General features: G+C 41.5%; 1 protein-coding gene across 1 annotated transcript in view; it reads left to right on the top strand.

Moving 5' to 3' along the window:
- T265_07800 (hypothetical protein) overlaps positions 1–22,761 on the top strand; it is a gene marked incomplete at both ends in the record, with an annotated part of 57,454 nt that overhangs the window by 23,948 nt on the left and 10,745 nt on the right. The window contains one exon of the mRNA XM_009173420.1: positions 18,468–19,107. Within this exon, the coding sequence (XP_009171684.1) occupies positions 18,468–19,107 (640 nt within the window). The remainder of the gene's footprint in view (positions 1–18,467; positions 19,108–22,761) is intronic.

Genomic DNA, 22,761 nt, shown 5'->3' on the forward strand with positions numbered 1-22,761 from the left:
TGTTGCTATTTATTATCTGATTCCCAGAAATTTAGTTTCTTATTTGCGACTTTGGTTGCCGAAAGACTAAAAGTTAACTTTGTGAGAAAAGAACTTTCCAAAAGACTAGACTAGCTGTTCTGGTTTGGAAAGTAGATATCCCAACGGATCGTATTTATCCGCACTCTTGTAGGTTGCCAAATAAATTCTCTCTTCCTAGGATATCATGCTATACATATTTAGAGATCATCACCAAATGATATAGACGAAGCCGATCAGGTTCCTCATCCTATCTGGTATACCATATCATACACTGGTCATAGTGGGACCCTTAAATTTTGTCGCGTACGGGCATTTCTACGTACTCCTTTTCACATATACTACCACTCAGTGTCCATGGTTCGCCACGAAGTCTACCTAACTTAGCGTACTTTGGGACAGTAGCGATGCCTGCGCTCGTGCATCAGCTCTACTTATATTTCCCATAACATTCCGATATGTTCCGGGCCGAAGGCTGTGTCCGGGCGCTGATAGAACTGATGTATACGTATTTCCTTGCTTCACCGAACAACTGGTATTCCAGCATACGATTTTGATCATCACTGTTGGAACTTTCGAAGTAGACGTAGTCGATATCATGATGCGTACGAAGAGCACAGACAGACAGTATCATATTTTCTAACATCATTTGGCTATAGAAACATGCAAACCGGCCACAACCGTTGTCAGATCCGGGTAAATGGAATTTATGGTGACTTCATGCATCAGTACTAGTATCTGCCTGACTTGGATGGAATCAACGCGTAACCATCGCCAGTCAGAGTTGAAAATATTATCATATTTACGTCAAATTCCTTGGGCAAACTCCAGACTTTTCTCAATCCTCGCTGGTCCTTATCATTATGTTCCGATGCCAGGTGCTATTATTGTGATTTTTTATCAATGCTGATCGTACTCCCAACATATCACGCAGGAGTTGGAAGCCATCTTTTTGGTGCTATCACAGTGGACTGTTCGAAAATTGGAGTAACCGTTGATTGTTCATTTGTTTTTCGTGTTTCGTTCTATTTCCCGATATTGTGGTTGGCCTAAGGTTGAAATGTGAATAAGTTGGCTAAGTAAGCATTTTTTTATTCATCACTGCCTAAAATTCCATCTCGTCACGGAGAATGTCATGCTAAATTGTGTATCCAGAGGAAATTATCAATTCGCGAGAAGAGTGGCAATGACTGGAAAACCACCTGCGCACCACACAACCGGTCAATTAGAAATCAGATAAGCAAATTTAGCAGTTCAATCAGAGTTATGACCGGAACTTCTGTTTCATCTTGGTGCCCCGCTTATGTTCACAAATTCTAGACTACTGACGAATAAAAAAATCACTGAAATGGATAAACCGGTGATATCTGAAGCAGATATTTTAGACCAAGTTCTTGTTGGACGCAGATGGCGGATGGTGGAATCAACTGTAAATCAGCCGAGCTAAAGCAGGTAAAACTTGCATAAGCGATACTAAGATTTTCTAATGGTTGCAAATATGGGAGCGTGAAACGCGCTCTACCAGTCCGAAGACTAATAACTGACATAGGGTACTGGCTGGATGTTATGAAGTGCATTTGGTAAACTGGTCTTGCATGTCTAGCATGGCTTATCTTAAAAATACACCGCTACTCTTTCCGAGCATTTCGGTCATAAAGAACCGACAATTTTGATATCGAGCTCCGTTGAGTATAACGTGCTGAAGACATCACTGTGGTTTACAGTAGAATTTTGGAAAAAATGGGTGGTAGATGTATAAAATTATTTACAAACCAGCGTATATCCTACAAATGTAATGAATTCGGAAGAAGTGATAAACATTGCGTGAATCTTTGGTCCGCGTAACAGAGATCATAACCGGACGCCTCTTGGAACGTTTGTCGGACTTTATCGCTGCACCCCTGAATGTTCACCCATGGGCTCAACAACTTTTCAAAACGCGAATAATGCGCCAATAACAGTTTGATCTGGGCGTTCCTTATGACACTGTCAACTCCAAAAACATAGCCGGCAAAACCCCTGTTACATGCAAAGGCCTTAGTATTTTCGTTATTCCGAGGGTTTACATTTCGTCATATCGCACAACGGAAAAGACTCTTTTTATAACCTTGTCGTAGAGAAGTAGCTGGCTATTTGTTACTCAATGGGTGTGCGTTTTATCACGCAAAATCTCTACGAACATATCAAGACACCATTAGAAACTGCTCGTACGGAGCCGCTAAGATCATGGGAAAGTCGACCATCTATCTTCGTCAATAAATCACCGAGATGTCTTATTTTATTCGCCACCAGAAAAGAACGGTGACCCAAAAGGACGTTTTTAGTGGTAAACTAAGTGGAGCCTCACTATTTCGCCAGTAATTCCTCTTCTCCGAAGTTACATCTACACTTTGAACACAATTATCTACTCAGGTCCTCACACAGCGGTCTATGTGTGGACGCTGCCCCGGGTCACTCAATATTAACTAAATCCTTCAGTCGAAACGGTCGAGCTTCAATAGTCACATACATTTCCTTCATTCGGGACATATGTAGCAACGACAAAATAGGTCGCCCTAAAGGGATGTTTTTCATATGGAATAAGTAATATTCATACTAATATTTTCTAACCTTTTATCCCAAAAAGCAAGCAAATTACTCTCAGTTAGATGTTTACCGGAAAACATCCTAACACTAGCTTATAATGCTAAGATTTGAAAAGCCTTATGGCACCAGAGATAGAACAAAGATAAGAAACCCTCACTGATTTGGCTATTCATTCGGTTTCACAAACTCATCTTCCTTATGGGAGCAGTTGTTTGAGATGCAAATTCTGAGTTGAAGTGACGTAAATTTGGTTTGGCGAAATTGTTTATAACCCCGTGCAGAAGGCCTTCAACAGACAATTTGAGTGGTGATATGGAGTACACGCACGAACATCCAGTGGATGAACTCCGCATTATTGGACACAGAATGACATGTATTCTATCTTGTAATCATTTAAAAATCTCACACTAGGAAATTCTGAAAGCAGATGAATTGAGCAGTCATTTAATTTGCTCAACAAATTTTGCTGAGCTGATCAATATTTCGCCAACTTTTTAACAAAATGTGTGGTACAGATGAGTGTGGTGCAACACTGATGAGTCGGTTTTCTCACTGCCACAAAGTCGTGTCATGTTTGAGCTGCTTTTCCCACCAAGTGATCGGCAATGCTCCACTCTCAACCGCTCATCTGCTGTCTTATCTCGCTAATCCACTTGCATTAAACCAAGCCGGTTAGTTGATGAGAGGATGTCAATCAAGAAAACAAGAAAATTCCTGGTAGAGACAAGTACTGATCGCAGTTCGTAGCACAATACAAGGTTATGCCGCTGTAGAACGGGCGGTGGGACAGCGTATGGATTGTTATTTGTTTTAGCGCGTCAAATCTTCCCGTTTATTTTCTCCTTCACATTATATATCCTATGGATTTCAATTTCAATGTTTCTGGGAGGAGTATGCAAGCCATTTTTATCACAGACTGCAATTCAATATGGATATCTCGAAAACCGCATAATTAGGATAGTGATAACCCAGGATGTTCCACATTAAAATGTTTTCACTAGGCATACAAATTTTTACTCATCAATTGCAGCTTGCAGTTGTAACTGCGCAATAACTAAAACAAGTGCTAGTGTGACTGAATTCGGTCAACCGCAGTTTGGTGCTTTGCCTTTAGAATGATGTCATGCGTTTCAGATTTATTGGTTGCCGCGAACATTTGCTCCCACCTGATGAGTCCGAATGAGGAAGCATGTCGTGAGTTGTCAAGAAAATATACTGTAATATCTCACATACGGTATCACAATCATGTGCATAATATCCTAAACAAGCATTTTTAATAATAGCTCTTTACGTTCGCTGTCCCCTGAATTGGCTGGAATAATGAGTAATTTTCACAGGTCGGTCTAGCAGTAGAAGAAAATAGGTTGGTTCTATACCAATGAGGCTGACACTGACAGATATCAAACCAATTGACTATTGGCGACGATGCAGACTATGGGTAGCTCGGGTGCGCTGCTTGTTTGTTGGCCACCTGACCGAGCTTGGTTGCAATCCACCTACCAAGCTTCTACTTCCACCAATGGTCAGACCCCGTGTGACCCGAAAGCCATATTATTTACCTTACACCCCCAATTACCATGTGAATCTGATATTCATTTTGTTTTCACGCATCATTGCTTGTTGAGTAAATAGCTATCTATCTTCCATACAATATCTGACATCAGTGTCCCAGTGAATAAAATGTCGCGAATGTACATGAGCCAAAGCACTTTTGGTAGTGTTTGTATTCTCTATGTCATTGATGTTTCACTATTTGGAAAGAGGAGGGTAACGTAGATTCTAAGGAGTTTCAATGCAAACAAATCTTGCGTTAAAGAAATCTGCGCCCGGACTTTTTCAAACAAGATGGACTTTCAGCTTGCCACTGAATCGATGGTGAATAAAGTAATCTTCCCAAGAGTGCTTTGCACTTAGTGGTGACGTCAAATTCCAGGAGAGTCCACATGATGAATTCTTTGTCATATTTATACGGGATTTGCAGCTTCCCAAAAGGTCACGCCTCGCTCCCAAAAACTACACGATTTGTTTATACAGGAGGAACAATTTTACTGCATAAAAGTCCATGAACCTGCTGGATGCAACGAGAGAGCAATAGTCACAGATTTCAAGAGCCTGCTGACGGTCGAGATATCGTAGCTTTGACACCCAAACCAATAACCTTAGCTACTCAAAACCTGTCAAACCTGAGAAAAGATTCGAATAAATCCAAAAGCAAATACAAGGCTTTCTCTTATCATTGGGTATCCAAGTTACCATTTGTACTGACAATTTTAGCTTGAGACCCTTGTTCTTTCCTTCTATAGGGCGACAGTAATCCGAGCAGAGTTTAAGACGGAGGCCGAAGCGGAAGAGTGGGCTGATAACTTTCAGCCGAGGCAGGTGAAGCAACAATCGAAAACCTGCACGATCAGGTGGATCTCCGCAACACAGTTTTTCATATTCAGTTTGCGTGAGACGGTGAACCGATCCATAAAACTATACGCTTACTCAGGGAACCTATCTTCCAGATTGAGGCTTGTTTCCACCACTCCAAAGACTGCCATGCGAGTATGCGAAATTCGGTGCGCAGAATTTCCGGCCGAATACATTGGATGTACAACCGCACAACTGAAGACCTTATTAACTGAACAACCACAGACAGTAACTTCGTGACTACCATCGCCCTGAAATCACTTGAACACAATCATCAAACTGAGTTTTATTGAAACTATCATTGACGCTCCGCGAGCTAATTCCCACTATGAAATAGATCGTTAAGATTGATCTATCCTACAGGATAGAATCTCATGTCGCATTTTAACATGTTCGTTGATCGCTGTGTCCGAAATTGAAAAGCGATAGAATATTTCGAGGCATAACTTCCTCAGCTAACATGAGCTGATTGATTCCTTGTTTTGATCAAACTTTTCATCACAATTGGGAGAAGAAAATTACCCGACATGCACTAGCGTAGGAGACTAAGGATTGTATCGGTACACTAATCTGGTAATTAGTCCTTTGTTACCACTCGCATTAAACTAGGTGAAAAGGTTTGCTAGACAACTGAGTGGGAGGAAGGAAAATGCCAAATTTTGGGCCAGCATTTTGACAGCCCAGTGACTAGGATGAGTTCACCGTAGCGTAAATCCCATTCATACCAATGGCGATTGAATAGGATGAATCTGTGATAAGCAACTAAGCTAGGAGAAATTACGAAGTAATTTGACAAATAATCTTATTTTTGTATGTTGTGTGCGTTCATGCAATTTAATCAACTCTGCTGATTAACAATTATACACTCTATTCTGGTTGATTAAAATATAGTTGTTGGTTACGTATACGTTGGGGGTTTCGGATGTTTTTACGACCGTGGATGAGAAACACTACCAGTGAACGGTTCCAAACTCGATCAAGGGCACTTAATTTTTCAGTGTTGCACTACGGTTGGCAACAACTGCTCTCTTGTGCAGTGAATTAACATAGTTACCTAACTGGATACCACTAGACTGGGGTCATGGGTAGTGCGGCTGAAAATGGGGTAAAAAAAGAACAATACGCTGAACTTATGTAAATCGCGCCCATATTGATCGGTTTTCAAAAGCCTCACCGATCACACCATATATGGTTTCACTGAGTTAACCAACTTAATCAATGGTTGACTATCACGCCGGTAAAAAGCGTCGAATATCTCTGACTACCGCAAGTCCATTGAACCCAAATAACAACTTCACCCTCATAAAAATGACGTATAAAACCAGCCGTCCGTGTAGAAAATTAGGTTAAGTTGAACGGTCGTCCTTGGTCTCTTTAGTTGCTGCGAGTGCTTCCTACAGTACCCTGAGTCAGGCTTAACGATTGTGTGAACAATATGAGACGAGCTGTCCTGTGGAATGCTACACGTAGAACCGGCTGCGTGCCATGCGAAAAAGCCAAGTGACCCTTAAGCCTCAATAAATACCGTGGAACTATTCCCTTTACATCATAATGCGTATCAACTCTGCGTGCTTTTGTTAGTGAAAAAATCTTCGGCGAATTTTCCGACCTGAAGGCACAACATTTCTTGGCTCCATAAACAACTCAACAGGAGCTAATCGATTTTACCGCTGAATGCTACCAGATCTTCTGTGTCCCATGTTCACAGCAGGAGTGAGTATAATTTCCATTGCTGAATTCCAGAGTTGAAACTGTTAAAAGAAAACAAGACCTGGTAATGTTTCTAGAATGAAATGAGATAAATACTTATCCATTGTGTACAATGCCTTGACGAACAGATGCACATTTCACAGTGTTTTGTTTCTGAGGCGGAAATTTCAACATTTTCCCCATAGCAAATGTAACTCAACGCTCTGAATCATTGAGTGGTTGATTCACTTGCGTACGACAAGGAATTCATTTCGATTTTTTTTCGGACACTAGACAGACCACACTCTCATTTTCTGTCCACGAATTGAGCAGCTGATTGTCAGCTACCTCTGGTTGGTCACCTGCTCTTGTGCAACAAAGATTTTCTCGGAAATTTACGCACTTGTGTATTTTTCACTGTAGTGCTCAGCGGCATTTATTATAATAATTTGTCTTCGTTGTGTGTTGGACACTTAAGACTCCTCCACATTCCTTTCCATTGTATGGTGCAACAATAAATTCCTGCTAGCTTATCCACTAAACTGATCTGCCTCGTGCAGTAGTTGTGATTTATTTACCACGTATTTTTTCATTCCAATTACGTGGATTTCCAAGACCCCCTGCTTGCGGCAGAAGAGAAACTGTCAGATTACGTCATATGTTGCCAAACATAGATCTTTATTACAAATAGCAAGCTACTATCAACGTCTGAACAAAAAATAGTACCCTTGTTTAACTATCATGCCAATTTACTCCTTATCTTCAGTTGTGTGTGGATATAATCCTTTGAATATCTAATTGATTCCTCTGACATTTTCACAGTAATTCCTGTCATACTGTCTACTTGTCTGTCACTGTTATCTAAGCGTTTTTGTGCGACTTGATGTATTGGAGAGACAATGCTTAATGTAGTGTAAATCTATCGTCTAAGTCTCTGAAACAGAGTAGGTTTCCTTTATGTTAGACATTCGGCACATTGGTTCATGCGCCCAATCTGCCTAGGATAATCATAGGATAATCAACACGTGCTAGTAAACAACAGAGGTCCACATTAACGTATATGCTCCCAAGATGATGCAGCTTGGAGGCTCGAAGTTGTTTCAATGCACTAAAATTTTGGTCCACTCTATTCCGAATGCTGTCTATCAAGGAAGTGTAAAAAACTGCAAGTTACGGTGGATGATTTATGATGTCTGGCTGACTCTCAGTGTGCTGTCAGTAAAAAAAACAGCAAAACTGGTTGTCACAAGCAACAAAAGACGGCCGACAGCAACTGTCGACGAGGAATTAAGATAAGCGGTGGTTTGGTCCTGTTGAGAAGAAGCCGACCGAAACTGTAACGCAAGACAACACAAGCATCACTTTTCCTATATTGAAAAACATCAACAGTGTGCGATCCCAAATATTCGGGATGAGTTAGACAGTAGTATTCGGCTACGGACAGCTGATCAGTATAACTGTTAGGTGGGATGCGACTGGTTAGCCTCTCCTTTTTCAGTTCCTTCATCAAAGACATCCGTTCAGCAGTAATTAACAGGCCATAGAACTCGGGTTCTGATTGCACACTCGGTGCCTGCAACAGTGGGCAATTTATCAAAAAATTAATCGACCATTCTTTGGTAGCGCTTCGCCGCTACCTAAACCTTTGCACACCGTACTTGACAGTGGATATCCATGAATTGATAGATTAAAACCAGTTCTGCGATAAATCATGCATCGTTAACTGGAACATAATCAGTGGATAAGTCCGAGGTTTCCTTCCTGGATATCCAATTATATTACTAGTATAGAGCCTGCCTCACCTCAGCACTAATTTCACGCTAACTCGTGGATCACGAGGAACGTTAACTTTTGAGTCTACGGAGTTACTTCCACCGTTCAACCAGCAGTCTTTCACTGTCCGTCGGAGTGCTTTGAAGAATATCGTACGCTGATTAGTTGCTGAGCATTGGAATGCTAAGGCCAACCTACAAGAAATCGGAACGCCTCTGTCATTGCTTGTCCTCTGGTCAGAGATTGTGTAAGAACATACACCCCTCTCACCTCAAAGTTCGGGCAAGGCTTTGAAGATAATGACCAAATAGTTTGATGACGTAATAAAAGGTAAACTAAGCAAGAAATAACCAGTAAGTCTTACTACAAAGTGAACAGATGACAGTTTGCCCAGGCCGTGATTTTTAGCGTAATGAACAGAACAGTGGTCTAAAACCGGCGATTACATTTAGTTCCCCATTGGCTGAAGCAGATACCACTGATGGATATGCGTGGAAGTGGTCTCAAATTCTTTGCACTATTGTTAATAAAAGTATAACTTTGGCAATGTTACTGTTCTTATCCACCACGTAAACCACATTCTATACGTTAACCTGGTCTGATAATCAGGAAGCAGAAAACTTTTAGTGTCATGCCTTGAAATCCACTGTTCACTTGCCCTCACTAAGCCCGAATTCAGCGCAGTGTTGCGAATTGAATCAAAAGAATTGGAGTGCTTAGTAATAAAGGAAAAGCTCGATCGACGTTCAATATGACGTCAGTCAAAGTAGGAATTTACTAGTTTCATAATTAAAAAGCATCCCACAGGATCCCCGGGCTGTAGAAAAACTGTTTTGAATGTTATATTTTCATTTAATTGTCGCACTACAGGCAGATGATGCGTGCGTGTGTACACACATGAGTGGCATTTAACGATATCGCACCCCGTGAGCTTGAAATGTGGGGCCAATATGTGGACGCAAGCATCTCAACTTACCACAGCTGGTACCAAAATTTCTGGCGCAAGCTCAGCTAAAAGCCTGTGTTGATTGTCTGCTTCTACTCGTGTAAAACCGGCGAGACCCTAATATATTAACCTGGTTGACCGAGTTCATGGACTGGAATGAAAAGCATCTAAATACGATGGCGTCAGATGCTTAAAGATTTAGTCTAAAAAACCTATCAAACAGGCTTAATCGACCTGAATCTCTGATACACGCACACTTTACTACACATTGATGATGCACAGGAGTAGGTATTAATATCTGAAAATATCCACTGACTGCAATACCTTTTTTTCCAACTTCTGATTGACAAAAGCCCCATCCCTCGTCACTTCACTTGAGTGTGGGCTTATGTGCAGTTCACCCTAAGTGGCACTTAATACCCTGAGCCGATCACAAAAGTAACAAGTTGCTAATTCTTTCGAATTTGTAACTCAACAAGAGCCATCCATGTGTCATTTTAGAATAACGCGCATCAGCTATTCCTATGTTGTCAATCTCTACTAGGCAGTAAAGCGAAATAAATTTTTATAAAGCATTCAGCTGTTACCTTACAAGTGCATGATGGACCGAGCCTTGAAGATGCGATATTCCTCATATGACTACCCAGCCTGATGTTAATGTCTTCCCCAAGGATGAGTTGTTCCGCAACTGCACGTCGACAGTACATCAGAATTCAAAAGGATCCGAAGAACTAATTAACCTACTATATATATTGGTCAGAGAAGTATGGGGACGCTGCAAATTATCCTATGACCACCTGAAAAGTTCAGAAGCACTGTTCGCTAGAAATGTGCATATTGGCCACTCATCGTTGTTGATGCACTATAAAGATGGTAAAACTTTCGTGAAGCGGCGGGTTTCTAGACTTCCTCACTTAAGGCCTAATTCAGCTGCGTTAACTTGGGCAACGTGCATTTTTAAACACTCTGAGCACACTGAATTTCTGCCTACTTGCATCATGACCGATCACTCAAACCCGGGTTACCTGCCTCGTTGTACAACGCCCGCCATTCGCGAAGCAAAACTTGCAGGCTGTGCACCATTAATACGAATGTGAAAAAGCCTTCGAAAATTTGGTCACTTTATTTGTTTAATTCACCGAAGTCTTGTCATCCTTGTTACGCCATACAACCTAAATATTCCTTCGGTTGATCGTTTCAATCTGGTTCACTGAGCTATAGTTAACTACAGTCATGCCACATCAGTTCACTTTATCATCTAGAATTATATTAAAGTAAGATGTAAGATGTAAAGTAAGATGTAATATCAAGTGTTACTACCTGCCAAGTCGACGAAAAATGTTGTCCTTATCGGTGCTCCGAGCATGTATCCCATTTGTTGGAGAAATAAGCTGGCGTACTGAGTGCCCCTGGCGAGTCGGTTGACATTCAAGTTCGAGCGAAAGACGGTTCAAAAATTTGAGGGATTAGACACTGGATATTCAAGCTCGGATTTTAACCGACGAATTGATGATCACAGGTGATCTGCTTGCCAAAGTAAGTGGGAGCAGGTGTGGTTTCAGTCTCACCTGTTCGGTGCACTAGGGTGTTCACTATTCTGGGAAGATCATCTGGAGATCTGGATGGGCATACGTTAGTTTGCGCAAGTTTAATGGCGTAGTAAGGCTAGAGAAAAACATTCAAAAATGCATTGATAACAACTGAGTTGACTTAACAAATATACATTCGAATCTCCGTAGAAACCTGAAACCCACTGAGATGCACCATGATATTAAGCAGCGGTGTATTTTGGGTGAATGGTGTAAACCCACCAGTCAGCAGCAGGTATGTGAATTTGGTTGCGCAGTGCTGTCGGATGGGAAAATTGGATTTTATAAACACGTGACCGATGCACTTTGCTACGTCACATGTGCCTCTAATAAGACATTTCAAGTTGACCAGTATAACCAGTATGGCCAGTACAATCAAAAGCCCTATACTGAGCAATTCTTGCAAAGGATTTATCTGCTCAGCATCCTAATATAAATGGCTCGCTTACGTTGTTGAGAGCATAGCATTAACACATGTTTGTCGACTACTAGTCCAAATGCAGGTTTGAAACGGTCGATCGGGGTACATAACACATCCCATTTGATAAGCCATATGCACCTTGGGTTGAAAATTCACATTTCTTGGTGGGGCATGGTCAGAGCTCACCCAGATTGCTTTAAATCACAGCAAAGCACATAGCGCGCATTCATGCCTCAACCAGTGACTGTACGGCCAATGCGCATTTTGGGAGGGACTTGAATGTGAACCGTTCCTGCTCAGATTTTGGTTTTCGCCTTGTAGGTTCCTTTGTGGGTTACCCTGCCACTTCTATAGTGAACAAAACTCAGCTCGATCCCAACATTGGTCAAGATAACGTAACAAAACCTTTGATTTTCTGAAGCATTATCACTACACTAACCTTGCCATTGAAAGACCGTAGACGCAGGTTAAATGTCGAAATATAATCAGCGTAGTATGTTTCTAACTTGTGGGCAGGTGGGGTTCAGGCTGAATTCGCCATTCAGAATGGGCGAGTGGCCGTTAGAATTTGACCCTAAACGGATTCATACGCCTTCGAAGCCGGAGACCAAGGATGTCATTCACTTACTTTGCGTTAAGTTTGACAAGTATGTGACAAGTGAGGCGGGTTCCCTGCTATGGTAGTCCAGTTGGTTTGTAAGGTTGGCATCAGACTTTGTAGATTGCATACACCAAATTTCCTGATGAACAATGTGAAAGATTCTTATGTGCTGGAAGTCCCTGGAATTCGATAGTCCTCCCAACTGCGTGAAGTTTTTCACTGTAGTTTGGGCATTTCTCTTGAAATTAATGGTTACCCATGCGCCCAAAACTAGGAGTGGATGTACGGGTACACAAAACACCGGTAGAGAGCGGCCAGATTTTGTAGGCCACGTAGTACATTGGTCAGTTGTTCAGTTTTGTTGTAGGTAACTGACAGCGACTGGTTCCTGATCGACGTGGCTTCCGGGAGAATCCCAGCGTAGAAAGTACCAGTAGTTAAATTGCAGGAGAGAAGTACAGTCGTTGCGGTCAAACTGCTTGTCACGTGACCTAAATTTCAGTTCACACGAAACGACTTGAAGACGTTTATTGGTGTGTATAATACCCCGAATCTGCGGTAAACAACTCAGTTTGCTGCATTAAGGATGTGTATCTGTAGCATCACGCTTAGCGTATGGTAGGGAATCGACTTTTGTTCTATCAGACTTCATTCAGGTGCCTTAAGCAAGCAGCTGCCTCGAACACGCGTGGTTGCCAAAACAGGATGAACTTCCTGCACAATTCGTTTCCCTTTTATCCATATAGTTCAGTACAATGGACTATTGACGGTGTCAACGCAGTAAATAACATGCTAGCAAAGCTATGACTCTTTTTGAAAATACTTGCTTTGTGATGTTTTCTGTAAAACACGTACCACTTCCTCTGAGAAACTACACAGTGACCAATACTTCAGTTGAATAGGGATTGCTAGCTTCTGGGAGTGAAGTCATTCATGTCAATTGCCTAATACTTTAGGGAGTGACTAATATATCCATGATAAGCGAAACGCAAACACACCATTCCTTTAGGTGAAGTATACCAGATTTCCGATTTTGAACCCACAATAATCCAGAAATAGTAGTGAAAGTAAGACAGCATAAGTACAAAGGAGTGCTTTGTCTTTTATGAGAAATTGTTGATTGTTGCACAATGAGTCTAGCTCTGAGCACCGGTCAGATGAGTCGACGTCTTGGATACATTAAAGATTGATTTATCTCAAGAACCGATGAGTTAGCCTGATTGGCATTGAAAGACCATAAAATCATGACTCGGATTTCTCGTTGCAGAATGATTAATTTGGATAGGGTATTGGTTATTGTTCCAGTTCCGGGACCGGTTTAATTATTCCGACGTAAAAGAACAGTCTGGGAAGGAAATTATTCTTGCTTCCAAGTCTAACTGCGAGCTGTCAGCTTTGTTTGAGCGAGGTAGCAAAAGACAACTGTCTGCATATTAATAGATTCTGCCTGGTTGAGGATGAAAATATTTCACTGCGTAGAACCAGCAATTTCAGTTTTATAAGAATTTGGACGGGTAATCCTCCAGTGATCATCGCTCATTGCAGCATTCTTTGTGTGATCTTTAGTTAGATAAACATGGTTGTCTTGTTCTGGGTTCTCAGCGTTTTCATGATCATTGGTCAGCCTCCAAAGCATTTTCAGAGTTGTTTTGAACTTCTTAAAGCTACCATCTCACTCTCGCATGTTGAAAGTCACAGCCCCAGCATTTTTGCTGGCTTCATAAGAATTGGTTGAAAAATAAAAGATTTAGGAAGAAGTGCTTTGTTTTTCCAATAATTTGCTCATTCCAAACGATTCTCGCTTGAATAGTGATCGTGATATTAGGAGATTTGCTAATGTCCAGTTTAGTTTTCATCATATTCATGAAGCCAACTTGTGCCGAAGATCCGAGGAGCACTGTATAGCTGTTTCGTTCTTCTTTGGAATGTTCACCAGCGTGCACCTCGTGAAATTATGAGAGAGCTTCGAACCCGTGACATTCTGGCCGGTATTTGAACCCTTAATCGTCAGCCGCGAGCGGCTGATCAGCCGTGTGATTCGCCCTCATTTAGACAGGATATAGCATCACTCATTCTTCTATCACGTAAGTCACAGTACGTAGTCACTTATGGACTGGCTCATTGACTGACGACTTCTGGGCTAATCATTGAATCATGATAGTGTGAGGAGAACTGTTAATATTCAGTAGGGATTTCGTCCTGCCAGTCATGCTAGATTGTGTTGAGAAGCCAAGGGTCAATGTGATTCTAGGTTTTTCAGCATAGATTTCTTCACCAGCAAAAGTGACAATACCATTAAAAATCACTCGAATGTGGCAAAACTGCCGTTCAATATGAAGTGGCATGAAGTCATATTTATATGAGATGGCGCAAATTAGGAATACCTAGCTCGATCTGGAAATGGTGTTATCTTTTATGGAGTAGCGAGAGTTTTGCTTATTCGAATAGTCTTGCATTTACTTTTACCCTTTACTGTAGACGTTACTACTGCCCTGAAGCCCATCTGAAGCTGTCCCGATTCTACCTCTTTCCGAGCTTTGCAACAATCTCTGATTTGATCTCAAATGCCCCTAATTACCCATCTTCACGTTTTTCACAGTTTTGCAAATAATCGGCTCATTCAGAGCGACAAAAGCGATTTAATGTGCCTGTTCAGAGTGACGTTTTGACTGCGCTATGCCTCTTATTTCAAGTAGCAATAACCTGACAAGCTGATTCAGCTTACTCTATTAACCAACTCTTAACTGTTTAAGATGGTCTTTACATCTGGGCAGTTCTCTAGCTTACTGAATTTATGCGTCCTAAAGCGTATGTTCACATAGGAAATAGATTCACAAAGGCAGAAGCCATGGGATTCCACTAGTAGCGCGTTCTCTACTCGACTACAAAAGATTAGATATCTGTCGAACTGAAGGGACCAGCAGGTGAATCAGGTCCAGCACAATGCAGTACTTTAAAGAGTTGTTCTGTTGTTGGAGGTTCCTTATTTTTGGAGCAGCAGATATTTTGCGTTTACATAAATACACGTCTTTCCCAGAAACTGTAACACATTTCGCTATTTCTGGTTGACCAAAATACGTCTCACTAAATCAGTAATTGGATAAGTGGATAGTTATGTTCTACAAGACAGTGAGGCATACCATACCAAACTTTCGGGTCATATATTTCCTAAGAGTTTTGCGCTCAAGCATTTTTAAGGACAACGGTCTCACGCTTTTTACCGCAACCCACCCACAACTCTTGAAGTAATCGAAGGAATAGCATGTTAGATAATATAACACGGAGGGCATCATGTTTTTGGCAACTAGCATCTTACTCGCACTGTGATGTTCTACAAAAGACAACATGGTTATGAGCAACTTAACACCAATGGAATGAGCTTCTGTCTCCTGAACACTTAAAGTACAATTTTAGACCTCACAGATGAAAATAATTATGAGATCGAAAGAGAGAGTTTGTTTATAAAACAACATTATCTCCTCTATGTAATTCCACTGGCTAAGTATTCGCAAACAAGCCCTGGAAGAAACACAGAACAAGGTGCACCGTATCATTTGGACATTTTTACTTCGAGAAAACTAACACTGTCGTTGATATGATACATCTGATAGGTTGCCATTCTGGCAGACCATGTGTGAGATTTGCCATTTTTTATCCCTGGCCTTTCCATAAGACTTATAAACCGTTGGGGATGTTTTAAATGGGATACTTGGCTCTTTATGAAGCATGTTAAAGATATTAATGCTCTTGTAAAGGAAAAGAAACCCGGTTTCTGGTTCGTGATACACTTGAGGGTGCTTCAACGCGAGGAACTAACTGTCGACCAAGTTCTTCATATATGACCTCTGTTTAGTTCCAAAATATTGGCTCGGTTTGATCAAAACCCTTTGTAATAAAAATTTACTTAAACATCTGATTTCACTATAAAATATCTCCAACGTTCAGTGTGATCTATATGCTACCCAAACCATGGTTCTGTTTGAATATGTCCTCAGGGAAAATTCATTTAAATCACTTCTAGGCGGTGACCCTACTAACCTACTACCTACTAACCACACAACTATTAGCCCCTATATTCTTGTAGCTGAACTTGGTTCACTTGTCAAACAAAGACTTGAAGAGTACGCTAAAATGTGGCAGTCCTTCATGGTATGAGAAGGGAGGTAAGAATGGTGGCGTAGAAAGATGGCCAAGCTGATCTGAGCAATACTGTGTAATCAGTGAAAGTCCGCATTTAATGAAACATTTATGCCGACATCTCTGGCAGGGAAATCAAATACTACAGCACACTGTAACTTGGTTCTACATAGCAATAAATCCAACCAGTGTTTGTAACCTTCATTTGCTAGGATCATCTTGCGATTCTAACTATTACCGATAGGCATGAAATCACTTGTCAGTGCGTCGTATATTAGCGGTAGGTAGAGTGAAACCGGTGTAGCTGAGCAGTAACTCACCAACTGGGCGGAACCTTTTTCCTCAAGTCGGTAAGCTTTTGTTTGTAGCGGAAATGGAAAGCTAATCTCACGAGCCTGAGATTACGGCCCCAATGATTAAGATGTATTGCACACCAGAAAAGAACTCACGGTTAAGTTGCATTGATTGCCGCTGAAGCCCCCAAACTAAGAATGACCAGATGATATGTGAAGGTGCGCCTGTTCTTGGGAAAAGTAAAAAGTGTAACAACAGGAGCCTTCCAGAGAAGATGACTGGTAAATAGATGACTGATTACAATCTGGAGGTTGAATGGATATCATCCTGGATGAACGTCATCAAAACCCGTTGTCCTTATAGTATGGATCTGTGTTGTTCTCAGAAAGCGAAAATTGTTTTTCTATGGATTACTAATTGGAGGACACCGATGATTACTTTTCAGTATACCAGCGTCCGGAGTTAAGCTTGAAAGGATCATTAGAAGGAGGAAACGGGGTTTCAAACTATGCCACTGCTAGGAGTAATAAACTACCCCTTAACAGAGTGCGCTGCAATATCCCTGAGAGTGAAAAAATGTTTTTGGTCCTAATCTCATCACTAATTCCTCCGAATTCTGTACTATGAGCATGCGTGGTTTTGAACACCTAGCTCCTGGTTTTCAAGACAGGTTTAGTCTGCCTTCACAAACTAACACGCATGCCTCGATGGCTCTGTACTCCTTGGATACGTCGATGGTGATATGCCAGTAGTCATGTTATTTTGTCAGTCTTGGGGGGAGGGAGGGGGAGAGAAATGCCCACCTGTTCATCAGGACAACGTTTTACTCTTTTAATTGAATTAGGCAGCTAAAGATGCGCAAGACACATTTAGAAAGTACTGTAAAACACAGTTAGTTAGTCGTTATGCTGCATGGCATACGGTGCAGTTTAAAAAAGACTGTCTTTTACGTGCTTGGCCATCCTCGAGAGGAATAAGCTATTCCCTCTGGAACCGAACAAAAGATTAGTTGGATTCTAAAATTGGTCAATTTTCCTCGAGAATGCACCTTCGCAAAAGTGTCCTTTGTTTTTATCCCAGATATAGAGAATGACATACGGCCGTCCAAAATGCTGATTGACGATCCCTACGACGCTAATAGGATTTGCGTGATTCGCGAGAATCTAAAGTTTAACGTAGAACCAAGTTGGAACATGATGTTGATTTGAAAGGTAAACTGAGGTTTCACAGTGCAAAAAGTGAAACTTGGTTAAATGTGAACATCAGATAATCAAGTGGTTTTAATTAACCCTTCCAAATAGAATTGTCTTCTGTTCCCAACCCCGGTGGTGGGAATAGCCACAACTATGCGGTTTCATTGCCGTTTCATTTTAATGTTTTTGGAAGACTCGCTCAGCAGAGCTGGAAAATCCACTTCACACCATTAGAAGTGGTTGAAAACCTTCGATATTTTTGGTCAGCTGAAGAAGTCACCGGAGATACCTCGAATTGATCGCCTTCGCAAACCCTCTAGCCGAGGCAACCTTGTCACCCTCCGATCATCCTCTTTCGTGACGGTGTATTGTACTCCAAAGCATTCGTTCATTGTCACATTCTGCCGCTGCCAGTTAGGTAGGCTCAGTCGAAAACAGTCAACATTATCTATCGATATTGTTTCACTGATGCCATGCACTTGAATAACCGAATCCATTACAAACAAGTAAGTTTTGTTATGTATGGTTGTGCAGTTATTTATGACCGGAAGAGCATAAACTTGTCAAGCTTGTTTGATTAGTAATCGCAGCGGCCAATCTGCATAGCAGACAAAAGAGGCACGAAAATCCTAAACACTAATTAGGCAAGCGTAGCGGAGAAAGTAGGTAGGCAAAAGTGCAATAAATCAGAAAGCATACTTTCTGAGTCGCTTGGAAATAATTGACCTGAATTTTCCTGCATACGTACCTAACCATCTCTTTCGTGTCGCTAATCTGCAGTAAACCGAAGTTTTGTTGTTATTTTTAGGGAAACCGATTCAGTGCTGGGTTCCACAGGAATTCACTCACTCCTGGGAAGAATATGCCGAAAACCTTTGTTGGGTGCAGAACACCTACTTCCTACATCCAAGCGACAATGTACCCGAAGACGACTACGAATTAACCAAGGTCAAACACATTGGCTACTACCAGTGGATAGCCATCGTATTAGCAGGTCAGGTGATGCTCAGTTGGGTTCCCTACTTACTGTGGCGAGTTGGTTCCAAACGGTTGCCTATTCTACTTCGCTCGGCAAAAGAAGCTTCGGTGCCAGACAGGGAATTACGCCAAAAAGCCATTTCCTGCCTTGTGGCCACGCTCGAAGAACAGGCCGAATCAACAGCCAGATACAGGCGAATGACCAGTGGTCTGAAACGATTCCTCTGTCAGCTTAGACCGAACACTCGGATCACGTTTCTTTTCTTTATTGTACGGTTTTGTTTTATTGGAAACTCTGTTGGTCAGATTTATCTTATGAAACATTTCATCGGAACAAACAGTACCATGTTTGGTGTAGAAGTCTTAAACGATATTGTGAGTGGGAAGGATTGGGAAACTTCAGGCAAATTCCCTCGTGTCACATTCTGCACAGTGCGGGTGAGAAAAATGGGACAAATCAAACCAGCCAGGTGAGTTCTAATTGTTATCGATTATTATCCTCTTATTATTTAACATCGAATGCTGAATAAGGATGCTTTTTTGCAACCACTATTCGGAAAATTTCAATCATTCCAACGAAAGCAATCGCCTGGATAAAATTGAGTCCTTACTGATAGTCTGCTTTTCACATTGTACTCACATTTGAACGCATGGCTGCATTATTGAAAAGTGTCTTGTCCCGTTCGCAGTTCATCTTGTGGTCTCACACAAAGTCTCTTTACAGCGTAATGCAGGCTGTGAAAGTGGGAATGATGTTTTGCTCAGGGCAAAAGAACTTATTGAAAGCGATGGCCTGTTGGGAGTTAGCACAGGCAAACCTTGCGTAGGCCAAATCTTCTGGTACACACAACTTATGATGATAGATTGGCAGATACAGTTCACAGAGGTGGCATGCACCGAAAAGACCACCCGTAAGTATACCGATGACAAGGTCCCGAGGAAGCACCCCGTTACCAAGGCTGCACGCAAGAATGCACCGGCCACGGGCGGTGCGAAGACATTCCATGGTATGTCGAAGTAAACTGAATGACCTTGACCTGAATGTCCGGTCAGCATGAAGGGCCGATACAAACTTCATTCCATGTCCAGAATCCGACTGTTTGAAGAAAATACGGTGATCCGCGGGAACGATATCCGTACGACCGTGGCTGTCTACCAAGAACGACTTTACGGGCTAGTATGAAGTTTACCAGAAGACAGTTACTCATTCGTGAACTGCTGTTCCGAAGCCCAGATGAGACGTTGGAATGATACAGGTATTTAGGGTATGCTCCCACCCAATTGTAGCGGAATAAATGTGACCACCGGGGAATTACATGAATTATTGTAGGAAATGCGAGTGACCACTAAATATGGTAACTCTACCTGAAAACTACTGGGAAATACATTCCTCTGGCTCTCCTATGGGTAGCTTGCCTTTAGGGTGAGTCAACCTTGGAGTCCTTCCAAAGGGCGCAAAATATTTTCAACTTATTTAGTTTACAATACTTTGGTCTTTCGGACTTGTCTTGAGAGCATCTGACCAAGTAACTGATTTTTTTAGTCTTTTTTCGGCTGGAGGAGTGGTGAATAGAATGTCCAAGTCGCAGTGCCACATCATTAGAACTATATGTTTTTCACATTTTCTTGGCTCCGATAAATTCACTGGTATCCTAAATTAAAGTGTGGTATTTTGGTCAAGTTCTAGACAACCGATTTTTGTCATTCAAGAAGCTATTCAACGTATTTTGCTTGCTCTCCGGCAGAAAATAGCTCCAGAAATACTTTTAATTGGTGTTTTATTTTGGGTTTGGCTCACGGTACTTACTAGGGGAATTCTTTGGATCGCATCATAAGACAGCAGCTGGTGCATGAGGGCTGGTCGAAGTCAAGTAAATAGACATTTCATACCAGAATAGCTTTGGATTCATTAACACCCTTCAAGGATTCTTATGATGTGTTTTTTCCCCTTCGTGGAAAACTTCAATTTAAGAAGTAATCCGAAGAAACCCTTCGTTTCTTCCTACTTTGAATATAGTATTCTATATCTATAAGAACACTCCACTGAAAAAAATTTCGAAGGAATAATGACACGATTCAGGTAATCAGTCAGCAGGAATTCCAGGTTTGCTGATGGTTGAAATTGGATCATTACTGGTTTAACTTAAAAGGACAGGAGGGAAATGGCTACCTTGAGGAGTGCCTTTTCCCAGAAATTTATGATTATATGCTCTTCGAAGGGGGAGTAGAGCTATCACCATATTTGCACACGGTTGTAAACCCCTAAACCTATGAAGTAAACATGAATTCGGGACTCATGTATCCAACGAAGGAGGATTCATTTATGGAGATGCTTTTTCTGGTGAGATAGCGAATCAAGCGATGATTCGCCCAGCTTGTTCCATAGCTATCGTACAGTTCAGGGGAACCCGCCTGCTTATGAGGTTTATGAATGACGCTGTATTGGATAGAGAGAAATATATGATTTCCTTCCCCAGGCTTTGGTTTTATTCTGGACCGAAACATTTCGTAGAAAACACCTCTAACTTAAGAAGAGATGAGTGGCCTTTCTTATGAAAAGAGGTCATTATCGTTGTTTCCTGATTTTGTAGACTGCGAATAATTTTTATGCAGGCTTTTCCCATAAAATTTGCATACTCGGCTTACATTCATTTCCACTAGTGGTGGTTAAAAATGGTATCACATTTGGCATCCTTATCCGTACCGCCAACCATGTAATGCCGACTTTGCGAATGACAAGCAAACAGCTTTCTAAAGCTGCTGTCGTGTAGTTTTTAAGAACCGGATGCAATTAATCACATTTCTCGCTGACAAAATGTGGTTTATTCAGTTCCAAAATGTGAGCTATAAACTAACATCTCGATTCAACTTTAGCCTCAGTATGCCAGCTAGGTCAACATCTCCCAGTTTCAGGCGGTTAAGGCATGCAGTAAACCCCAGGTGTTCCGAAAACTGCCGTTAAAACATAACAAATCAGTTTATGCTAGGAGATCAAGCGTTCTATTAAACTAGTTTTTCGACGAAATGTTCCATTGGCAAGAGATCATTTAAACAGTGTATAGTTGGTGTTTCTTATTTGCAGCTGCGCAAAGCCTAACACGATTTTCTAACGTAGTGTCACGTGGTGCGTTGCGACACCGACAAATTTTAGACAGTCCCTTCCCAGTATAGCCCAAAACAGACTTTGTCCACATGAAAACAACTAGCTTACATAACTTGAACAAAGAACTGCAAAGGTATTGTTGCTCTTTTAGAGATAACTTCCTCCATGATTTTTCATGCGGCACACTAAGTCTGTTCTAACGGATCTCCAACAATCGGGATTCGAGTTGTCATTGGGTCATGACAGGCTTTGTAATCGTATAAAAACACATTGACATTCTTATAAACAATTGGACGTTGTATATGGCTAGTACTGTAGCCCTGGATCCTTCAGCACCGGTCGATACCCACACGGGCCGTTCAACCACTCATTAAGCCTTAAAGGTGGGTTGTGCGATGTGCAACATTTGTAGACCCAAAAGCTCAGTAGATCTTTAGAAGGGTATACAATCAATATCCTACGAACCTATGTTCTAAGTAGATGGTATCAGTGGGGCGCGACTCACTTCTTGCCAGAAGAGGTCCATTATTAGTCTTGTCCGTTTTCATTCCATTAGCTGTTCAATGATGCACCTGAATGCGTGTACCCTGAGGGACAACTACCAAAACTGTGCGAGGTTACAATCCAGGAATTCACCACCGTTTGATTTTCAGAAGGAAACAATACTCCCACAGAAAGTGTGTTTTTGTCACTGAGACTGGGAATCGTGAAATTTAATTTCAGTGCAAAAGATGTCTGCGGGATTTTCGCTAAACCCCCTTGGAGAGACACGAAATCAAAAATGCCTTCCGAGGAATACACTTATTTTTAATACGTGTAGCCTTGGTACAGTACAGACGCATATGTGTTTGGGATGTTAAGCATACTGACCTGAAGGATATGCTTCAAATCACTGGGAATACATGATGTTGGGGTTCCTGATAAGGAACCCGAATATTAAACAGAAGATTGGGGTTCGAAAAGCTACGGTACTATTTACACAAGGGTAAGCAGATTTATTCGACAGACCTCAGTTGTCCAC

This window comes from Opisthorchis viverrini (genome assembly GCF_000715545.1).
Source record: "Opisthorchis viverrini unplaced genomic scaffold opera_v5_185, whole genome shotgun sequence".
Classification (NCBI taxonomy): Eukaryota; Metazoa; Platyhelminthes; class Trematoda; order Opisthorchiida; family Opisthorchiidae; genus Opisthorchis; species Opisthorchis viverrini.